The sequence below is a fragment of the Anoplophora glabripennis genome, unplaced genomic scaffold (genome assembly GCF_000390285.2).
Source record: "Anoplophora glabripennis isolate ALB-LARVAE unplaced genomic scaffold, Agla_2.0 scaffold1049, whole genome shotgun sequence".
NCBI classification, from domain to species: Eukaryota; Metazoa; Arthropoda; class Insecta; order Coleoptera; family Cerambycidae; genus Anoplophora; species Anoplophora glabripennis.
This window is the reverse complement of record NW_019417124.1, coordinates 116,484-127,024: the sequence shown is the minus strand read 5'-3', so window position 1 is coordinate 127,024 and position 10,541 is coordinate 116,484. Positions and strand designations below refer to the sequence as shown.

The window sequence follows — 10,541 nt, the reverse complement described above, 5'->3', positions numbered from 1 at the left end:
TTTAGCGTAGAAATTTAATATTAGCAATAAAAAAATAATTTTAAGGAAGCATCTTTGCTAATTTAAGCAAAGCTCTCAAATTATTTGGAATAAATTCTGAAAGCAGGAAAGATTGATTTGAAAAATGTCTATCCAATTCTGTAAATTTTTATTTATAACTTCAAATAACTTTTTTAGCAGTCGAAACTCTCTAGACTCCTAATTTCGATACCACTGGTTAGTTTATAAACAAATTTCATATGTAGATGGCGCAGTGAGGAAACTGCTCCAAAATAAATGGCGGACTTTATTGGTGACACCGTATTATTTCTTTTGCAGGATTTTCACCTGCCAAGAGGATGGAAGACACGTACAAAAAAAGCAAAGGAAACGCCGGACTCGAAGGGGTTCAATTCCAACTGAATCTGCTCGCTGTGTTTTTGCTAAATGCCCTCCGTAGCCGGAAAAACTGGAAAATGTCCACGGAGAACAAGGAAGCTGGAAAGTTCGACGACCTCGTTCTCGATTTGGACGACAAATGCGTTTTGCTACAGGCCAAGTTCAAACAAAGCAAAAAGATCACCAGAGAACAATTATTTTCGTGCAACGCTAAGAACGCCGATTTCAGCCTTCCCAAATACTTCTTCTCGTACTTGGAGGTTAAGTCTAGTTCTGTAGAGAAGGTTGTTATTGTTTGCACCAACACGGATATCGAAGGAAAAGGCTTAGAGAACTGTTTAAAACGCCATTGTCTAAGCGCCAGCAGCATGCTGCACTACGAAGGGAACTTTTGTCCATTTTATACTTTTAATAAAAACATCTTGCCCGAGTTAAAAGCTAGTGCGGAGGTTTACTTCCATAAAAATTTACGTGACAAAAGCATCGACAAGGCAGCAGTAACAGAGGAAAACATGATGGATTTTCTGAATCATTTTCAATTTTTTTTAAATTATCCTAGTGGAGACCAATTAGACAAAGTTATTGAACAGTTATTACGCTTGAACAATTCCGGTTTATATCGCAAGGTCTCTTCGCAAGAGTTATATAAGAAAGTAGAAAATTGGTTCAAACAACCAAAGGGTGAATATTTAACAGAGGAACGAGCGAAAGCCATGTTTAGCGAAATAAAAAGTGACAAGTACTGCGAAGAATTGAAAAACTACAACGTGTCGTTTAGACAAAATAGTTTTAATTTTACTGATCCAGAAAGAATTTTCCAAGTCCATTCCGAGGGAAGACATCTGTTACAGGCATTGAAGGTTTTCGATGCACTGCATAAAGATAAAGGCAAAAAATTGTATGTCAATCCTAACGATGACATCGAGGTGCAAAAACACGTCATAAATGCATTCGCAGTTCCCCGCTACACCTTTTTAATTATAATTGGGGTCAAATTTACTCAAGACACCGCGATAAAGGAAATAAGTAGTACATTAAAAGATATACTAAAGAAATACAGCTATAAGAAAGTCATTTTGGTTGCCGAACACAACAATAAACTATGTCGGCAATTCGGACTAAACGATATTTTTCAAGTTGGTGAATCAGTGACGTTAAAAAATCTTTCAGGTGAATGCCAGGACAGGTTAGTAGAACAGAACAACATAATTTTTCAAGGAGAGCAGATCAGCTTGGAAGAACTATTAGAAACACAAACAGAAGAGGATTGGAGGAAGGTTATAAATTCTGAAATTCTAGAAATGCTAATTAGAAAGAAAGAAATAAAAGTGGGCGAACCACTTTCAGATTTAGACGAAAGCAACTCTCGATATTACATAGCTCGCACCTTTAAAATACAAATATGTAAGAGTAAAGTTGGACAAGGCACTTGCGAATTGCAACAAGCAAAACCACATTTAAATGAATATGGATGTAATACTAATAAGGTGATAGAAGAGACTTTTCCAGAAATGAGCATTCATGACGTAAACCAAGAGGTGATACTTATCTCGGACGGTGCAGGAACTGGGAAGAGCACTGTACTTACCAAAATGGCAGCGGCTATAAAAGAGAAGAATCCTCACTTGTGGGTGATTAAAATTGAACTCACTAGGTACTCTAGCTTCTTAAGAGACGTGCTAGCTAATCGACGGGAAACCATAAGTGTAATGGAGCTGTTGAATTCTAAAAATGCGACGAAAATGACGAACCACTTGGAAAAGTTTGTGTTCTCCTCGAGCAAGAAAGTCGTGCTTATGCTCGACGGGATAGACGAGATCAGCCCCGACTATACGGGACTCGTCCTTAGCATGCTGACCCAGTGCCGACAAGCAATTAATTTCGCGAAACTCTTCATTACTACAAGACCTCACATGGTCCGAGAATTGGAAGAGGTTTTGAGAGTAAAGCCGTTTGTATTGCAACCTTTCACGGAACAGAACCAGGTCGACTTCCTTATCAGTTATTGGGTTTATAATCTAGCTATAAATGATGATAGTAGAGGAAAGTGCGAACGATACGCCAGGGCACTGATAAGTAGGGTGTCCTCGTGGACAAAGGGATATTACGTGGAAGACGACTTTACTGCGATCCCTCTGCAACTGAAAATGCTTGCGGAGATTTTCCAGGAAAGCATAAAACAGAATAAGTCATCCGATTGGGAAGGATGCAAGGAGTTCTTAAAGGAAACTAGGGAAAAACCAAAACTGCCCGAAAAAATGGAAATTAAAGAGTTGTACGACATGTTTATTGAGACAAAAAGAGACATCTACATATACAAAGGAAATCCCAGCGGGAACTCGGCGGCGAATATGGCGTTAATTGACCAATTCGATGAATCCCTCAAGTACCACAGAAGACTCGCTTTAGAAGTGATTTTACATAAAGAGGATCGTCGGCTTTTCTCGTGTTATCAACAAAGTTGTAAGGATATAAACGAGAGCATACTAAAGATAGGAATCGTGCAGAGAACAAACGACGAACCTCAGTTTATTCACAGGACTTTCGCTGAATATTTTGTTGCGGAAAGTCTAGTCCAGGAATTGCAAGTTCAGTTACACAGTCCAGATATAAAGTTTCAAGAGTTTTTCGTAGGTAAAGTTTTACAACTCCCTGAAAATGTAATTATCCGCGGCTTCCTTGATAATTTTCTAAATAGAGTCTTGCACTCTGTACCTGCAAATATTCTCGAGAAATATGAATCTCATACTTGTGACCAATGCTGTTGGATGGATGACCATAGATTTATTCATTTATTAGCGGAAGAGGGTTGTATCGCAATTCTGCAACTCATCCTCAAATGCGTAAATTTCGAAATTGTCAGAGGCAAAGAAATTAACATCGAAGATTTGACAAGTCACGATCTCGATAATAATAGAAGCGTTTCCCAAGCCCTTATACGAAAAATTCGAGTTAACCGAAGAGAGAAAAAGGAAAATGTACTATTATTTACGAGGATTATTACTCAGGAGGCTGGAATCAACATCAGGGACGGGTTTGGGAGCACGCTACTGTACTATGCCGCTGACGGCGGTCACTTCGAAATGGTGAGGTTTCTAACCGAGCAAGGAGCAGACATCAACAGCGCAGGTTTCATGAGATGTACGGCACTGCACTGCGCTGCGAGTAACGGTCATTTGGATATTGTCGAATATCTCGTAAAATTCAACCACGATATCGATATCCAAAACGTGGACCGGCGCACGGCGCTGCATTTTGCCGCCGCCAGAGGTCACCTGGACACAGTGAAACTTCTTCATCGATTGGGCGCAGACTTAAATGTAAGAGACTTCGATGGCGGCACGGCACTGCATTCTGCTGTATCGGGTCATCACTTGGACACGGTCAAGTACCTCCTTGAACTGGGTGCGGATTTCGATGTTGAAAATATATACCACCGTACGCCCCTGCATCTAGCTGCCATTTACGGTTTCTTAGACATGGTTAAATTTCTGTTTGGACTGGGCGCGGACCTCAGTGTTAGAGATTATGAAGGCAACACGGCGTCGCATTTAACTGCTTTTTTTGGACGCTTAGAAGCAATCAAAATCCTTCATGAACTGGGCGCAAATTTAAATATTCGAGATTACGATGGCAGGACGCCACTGCATCTTGCTGCGAGAGAGGGACATTTGGCCACCGTCGAGTTTTTCGTCAAACACAACTTTGATGTCTGTATCAAGGACGACAAGGGCCGCACGCCGCTGCATTTAGCAGCTGGAGAGGGTCAATTGACTGTTGTCAAATTTCTGGTGAATGTGGTCGATGAAGTCAATATCAGGGATAACGACGGCCGCACGCCTCTGCATCTAGCTGCCTGGGCTGGTCACTTGGACACAGTCGAATTTCTTCACGGACTGGGCACTGATTTAAATGTTAGAGATAATGAAGACAGCACGCCACTGCATTTGGCTGTTGCGAGGGGTCAATTGACTGTCGTCAAATTTCTAGCGAATCCCGTCGGTGACATCAATATCAGGGACATCAACGGCCGCACGCCTCTGCATCTAGCTGCCTGGGCTGGTCACTTGGACACTGTCGAATTCCTTCACGGACTGGGCACTGATTTAAATGTTAGAGATAACGACGACAGCATGCCACTGCATTTGGCTGCTGCGAGGGGTCAATTGATGGTTGTCAAATTTTTAGCGCATCTCGTCGGTGATGGCAATATCAGGGACATCAACGGACGCACGCCTCTGCATCTAGCTGCCTGGGCTGGTCACTTGGACACAGTCGAATTTCTTCACGGACTGGGTACAGATATAAATGTTAGAGATAATGACGACAGCACGCCACTGCATCTTGCTACCGTATTTGGTCATCTGGGCGCCATAAAATTCCTTCTTAAAGTGGGTGCAGATTTGAGGATTAGAAATAAAGATGGTCGCACGCCACTGCAGCTTGCTCGCTATAAAGGTCACCGTCAAATTGTTAACTACTTTAAGAATAGGAATAGAACTACTTTAAAAGTAGGAATGGGAATAAGAAAAAAGAAATAACGCAAAAATTGGTAAATTTCTGAATTTTTATACTGTTTTGTTTAATATTGTGTACAATTAACTTAAACTGAAGTGTCATGAAAATTAAAAAATTTAAAGTGCCGTTCGGTTTGCATAGTGTTCCAATATACTCAACCTGCGCACGCGCGCGCTTACTAGAAGGTGACACGAGTTATTGTTTTTGCGTTGTATTTGTTCCAATAAGTGGTTGATCAAAATGGAATCGTGACTGGATATTAATGGCAGAGTTAGATGTAGATAAACAGTATGTATAAGGGAATTTATGTAATAAAATTAATAAGTAAAAGCTGTATATAGATTTTTTTCGTTATTGAAAAAAAGACTCGTTTTGTAGTAGTTCTGAGGCATCTGGCCAGGTCAAAGATTCTTAGATATCGCTAAGAAAGTATTTACTATCGAAATAAATGAAATAGACCCCCTGACTTTGGAAACCGATATTAAGGGGCGAAAAAATTTGAAATTTGAACGATGTACAGGTTTGGTCATATTTTTATTTCCGATACAAAGTTAGTAAAGTATATAAATATTTTACCAGTCTCCCCTAATAATCCTGACTCCGCCCCCATATCATTTGTACAACTTTGTGCCATCGATATAAGGGAACAAAAAAAACGCCATAAGAGTGAGCAAAGCCTGCGGTTCTAAGCTCTCCTTGATTATTGGTTTATTGTGTCTGTCTTGCATTAGGAATTTGGGAACAACGTACGTCTAAGATACGTGCATACGGAATATAGAGTACTGGACAATAATTACGTTTTTGATTTATTGCGATGGCATAAAGAGTATAAGCCACGATCTGGAATTGACAGCAGTGTTGCCATACTTACAGTAATTATCCTATTTGTACGATATTTTTTTACAAGAATTATAAGAGGTTTTGAGACCATACTAAAGCATTCCAATTTTATTACAAATTATTTATAACTTTTAGTAAAAACTAAAACGGTATTCTAAAATAAAACGAGTGGTAATTCTTAAGTAAAATAATGAATTATTTTCCAAGGCTTATTATTAATTAATAATGTAATGAACCATTATTTATTTTCCATTTTGTGCAGGGCCGCTGGCCAGTTATGTATTTGATTAGTTTAATTGGGTGAGAGCAATTAACCGCGAGTCGAGCCGAACCGTCCGCAGCCCCACTCTATCGAGGGCCGCGCGCATAATCCCACTACGACTCCTGCCTAGTCAAGGGGGGATTGAAGCAATAAAACAACCGTTCCTGCACGAAGATCCTCAGTTCGCTGCCAGAACTCGAAGAGCTCCAGTTCCAACCCAAGGACCACCCCGAAGATCTGAAGACCGACCAGAGACTGCCACCCGACCCAAGGAGTTAGCCGCCAGAAGCAACCGTCCGGAATAAGTAAGCAAATTGTATTTTCCTATTCTCACTTGTCCTGCTATGGTACAAGTCGTTTTGAACTTTGGCAAGACAGTACGACCACGGCGTTGTCGGCGAAGGTTTGGCTGGGTCACCCACCGCCCTCGTTCGACGAACGTTGTTAGTCACATCGACCGAACTGCTGGTTTGGCTGGGCCACCCACCGCCAGAGGAAGACGTTGAGTGCAGGTCCGTACGGCAGCAGCGTTATCGGCGACGGTTTGGCTGGGTCACCCACCGCCCTCGTTCGACAAACGTTGTGAGCCCCTTTACTGACACTGCTGGTTTGGCTGGCCACCCACCGCCAGTAGAAGACGTGAAGGTGTCGAAGTGTACAGCAGCAGCGTTGTCGGCGAAGGTTTGGCTGGGCCACCCACCGCCCAAGCTAGATAAACGCTGTAAGGCACAATAACCGAAACTGCTGGTTTGGCTGGGCTACCCACCGCCAGTAGAAGACGTTGTGTGTCGACTGTGCAACGACGGATAGACCCTCGAAGTTTGGCTGGGTCACCCACCGCTTCCGGGAGAAGTCTGTCGGCCGCCCCGCATTTGAACTCGCACTTCGCCCAGACTTTGCCTCCTGTTTACCGACAACATCATTTTCCTGATTACCGTTTGCTTATTTGTGCCTGATGTAAACCGCTTTGCTTGGCTTTTTCTTCTGGCTGGTCACATTTTCGCTTAATTTCCGTCGCTTTGCTAGAAACTACCGCCGCTATTTATTTGTAGAATTAGAGCAACCCGTAATAATTTTTCTGTTTCAGAACCATTGGGGCCAATTTATTTATTGATTGTTTATTACTCTAATTTATTAATCTTATTTTGTTTCCTTTCTAGCACCGACCGAAATTTAAAACCGAATATTATTTTGGCGTACCGTTTCTTAAAGTATTAGACCGTTTATTAAATAAACCAGACGCCAAATACTCCGTTTTTGTACCGTACCGATTTTTGACTATGTGCTAATTTTGTATTTCTTTACAGCACCAAAAACCCGTATCGGCTTTTTAAAACCGTCGTAATAATAATTGCTCTAACCCATTTTATTTCGTCTCCACCGCTTGTAAATTAATTGTATATACCTGGTTTTAGTTAGTGATACTAATTGTAATTAGAATCTATTTTACTTTCGTTTTGTTTGTTTCAAATTCAATAGGCCTTATAATAAATCTAGTAAACATATTTCCAGTTTGTGTTCATTTTTAACACCGACAAAGTTGATAAAATTCCGACCAGCAAAAAACGGGTCTGCTTATCTTTTTGTGACCTACACTGATAAGACCGTTTATTTTAAAAGGAAAATAACACTACACTCAGAGAACTACTTTGATTGAAATTAAGAGAAATATAACAGACCCCTGGAATTAAACTTTCTTCACTGCAGCTATCCCGAGTACTTACTCTAAACCGAGGGTAGGTTTCACGTGGAGTTTCCCCCACGTAAAAGATTGGGAAACTGGCGCCCGAGACAAAAACCGAACAAAGATTTAATCCGGAGTACGTTCCTGTGACGTCACTCACCACCGCCGGCTGCCAACCACCGCTGCCGATAAACTAGTAGTCAAGGGTCGTCATAAGTGACGTCAATAAATCTAGTAAATTAGAATTCGCAATTGTGAATTAAGATTCCGTTTAGAGTTGGTAGTATACCGGGGGCAGCCACAAGTAACGTCTGAACCGAACCGTCACCACCGCAAAATCAAAACCAAAATAAAGTAAAGTATATAAAGGGTGTTACAAAGAATTTGGCGACCGAACAAGGGAAGTACGTTACAATAAGGTGTTCAAACAAACCATCTGTCATAAAGTTCTTGACGAACATTTGATAAAATTTCAGGAGTAACTTATTAAACAAAAACTTATTATTAACTAATAAGGTGTTCAAACGAACCACCTGCTTGACCTTCACAATACACTAACCCAGAATTTCAGGAGAAACTGATCGTAAAATATTTCTAATTTTAAGCCGTAATTTGTCCAAATTTGCGGCTCTTTCGTGTCGATGTTTGTTGAGAAGTTGCATTAAATGACCCCATAAATAGAAGTCGCAGGGTATCAGATCTGGAGATCGAGGAGGCCAAGATATAATACCTCTCGTGGAAGTAAGTCTTTCAGGAAAAGTTTATTCCAAATAATCTTGAACTGGCCTTGCGTTGTGTCCACGACATCCGTCTTGCTGAAACCAAATTTTTTCAAAATTTACATCCAAGTTTTGTACAGCTGGTACAACACTATTTTGTAATAAATGCAAATATCTCTCAGCATTTAAGTTACCATCAATAAAGAAGGGACCCACAATATTATCGCCTAAAATGCCAGCCCAAACATTTACCTTTTGAGGGTACTGCGTTCTTAATGGCAAGTTTGTATTTTATAGGCTTTGTAACCATTCTTTTTTAAGATGCGACGAACTGTACGACTTGGAATGTCAAGTTCTTCGGAAATTTGGGAGGAAGAACACGGCTCACTTACTTCCACAAAAGCACAGACATTAAAACCTCCTTTTCTCTCCTTGCTTCAGGAATTTGACGAGGTTCCTGACCGCTACATTTCGTACACCGATTAACACATCCGCACTCCTCAAACTTATGAAAAATATTCAAAACAGTTCTAGCAGTGAGGACTGGCTCGTCGGGGTATGAAAATATAAATCGGCCAGCGACTTCCTCTGCACTTTCTGCACGACAATACCATTTAATAATATTAATTTTTTGTTCGACACCGTTTTTCTTTTGTAATATTCCGTCTACTTCTTGCCAAAGGTTTGAGTGAAATAATAATAAAAATAAAACTAAACACATAGCAAAGGTACGTATTCGGTCGGTTCACAAAAAAATGCAACGGGGCACGTGCGCTCCCGCAGTCAACCAATTACGAGAGTCCGAGTCGTAGCCTCGATGATACGAGTATATGTCATGTACGACCCTTTCCACCCGAAGTTGATAGGGGAGATGCGTGTAATTTACTTAGTCTATGCGAAAGAATTACCTGACCAGACCGGTATAACCTCACTATACTTTATTGTGTGCTAATATTTCAGTTAGTTTCGTTATCCCATTTTTTAGCTATTAATGAAAATGCTGAAAAATTCATCCTGCAAAATTGATACCTCTCACTTTAACTCGTCATAATTTTTTTGTTAATTGATAAAAAAAATTCCAAATTTTTACTGACGACAAGTCGAACTATTGTCGTTAGTACTGTGAAGGTCATTTGTCTCAAAAGCTCTTCTTTTTTTATTTTTAAACAAAACAGAAGGGAGTGCTATCTCCGTAAATACTGCGTTCTTAAAAAAATTAAAATAACTGACCGGTAGTAAATAGCTGTAAACAACAATTTGAAAAAAATTGTTAAAATAATACAGTTATAAATAAGATATTCTTAAAAACAGTATCGGAATGGTCAATTACGTTCACGGTCCGACCGAGGAGTGCGAGGTAAGAGGTTCGCTGCAGTGGCGTTGCTGACAGTTTTGTTGTGATTTCCCGAGCTCGCCTCGACAATCGACGGCGACGGGACGATTTCTGTTTTTTTACCTCCAAAGATACCTACTGCCCTTCAGGAGTAATGGTTTGAAGAAGTAAGTAAAAAAGGCATTTTATAAAATTATCATTGTCAAAAACAGCATTACCTAACATGTACTTTCAAATATTTATCTACCAAGAAATTATTTATGTAATTTGTAGACGTGAAAATTCGAAACAGAAAATTAAACGGAGGGATCAGAAAGAGGTCTTTTAACAAGCTTACAATATTTACGATGTGTTACTGTAGTACTGGATATAGTCAAGTTCCTTCATGAAATGGGTGCTGATTCCAGGATTAGGGACAAAGACGACAATACGGCATTGCAACTAGCTCTACATGAAGGTTACCATCAAATTGCCGACTATTTTGAGAACAATGTAGAGAAGTGATGGAAAAATGGTAAGTACTGATCCTTACGCACACCCTTGCCTTTTAACAATTATTTTCTTCCTCACGGGTTGTTGTTCCGCTTAGATTGTCCAACTCGGCAAATTTTTCCAATGACCTTCATTCATTGGTTTTGCTCAATACTGGAAATGTTACTGCCGAGGAGGAAAGTCGCGTAAAATGTCAATTTATCAAGCCTTCCAAATATGTGGTTAAAATTAATGACATTATGACTGAATCACCCTGTATATTAGGGTGGCCCAAAAAAAACGAATATTTTTTTTTCGTGTCTTGTGAAAATATGT

General features: G+C 40.2%; 1 protein-coding gene across 1 annotated transcript in view; it reads left to right on the top strand.

Annotated features, from left to right (window-relative positions):
* Window positions 1–335: 335 nt before the first annotated feature.
* LOC108913550 overlaps window positions 336–10,541 on the top strand; it is a 21,371-nt gene continuing 11,165 nt past the window's right edge. The window contains exons 1-2 of the mRNA XM_023455947.1: window positions 336–4,917; window positions 10,096–10,226. Of these exons, the coding sequence (XP_023311715.1) occupies window positions 339–4,917; window positions 10,096–10,226 (4,710 nt within the window). The 5' untranslated portion in view covers window positions 336–338. The remainder of the gene's footprint in view (window positions 4,918–10,095; window positions 10,227–10,541) is intronic.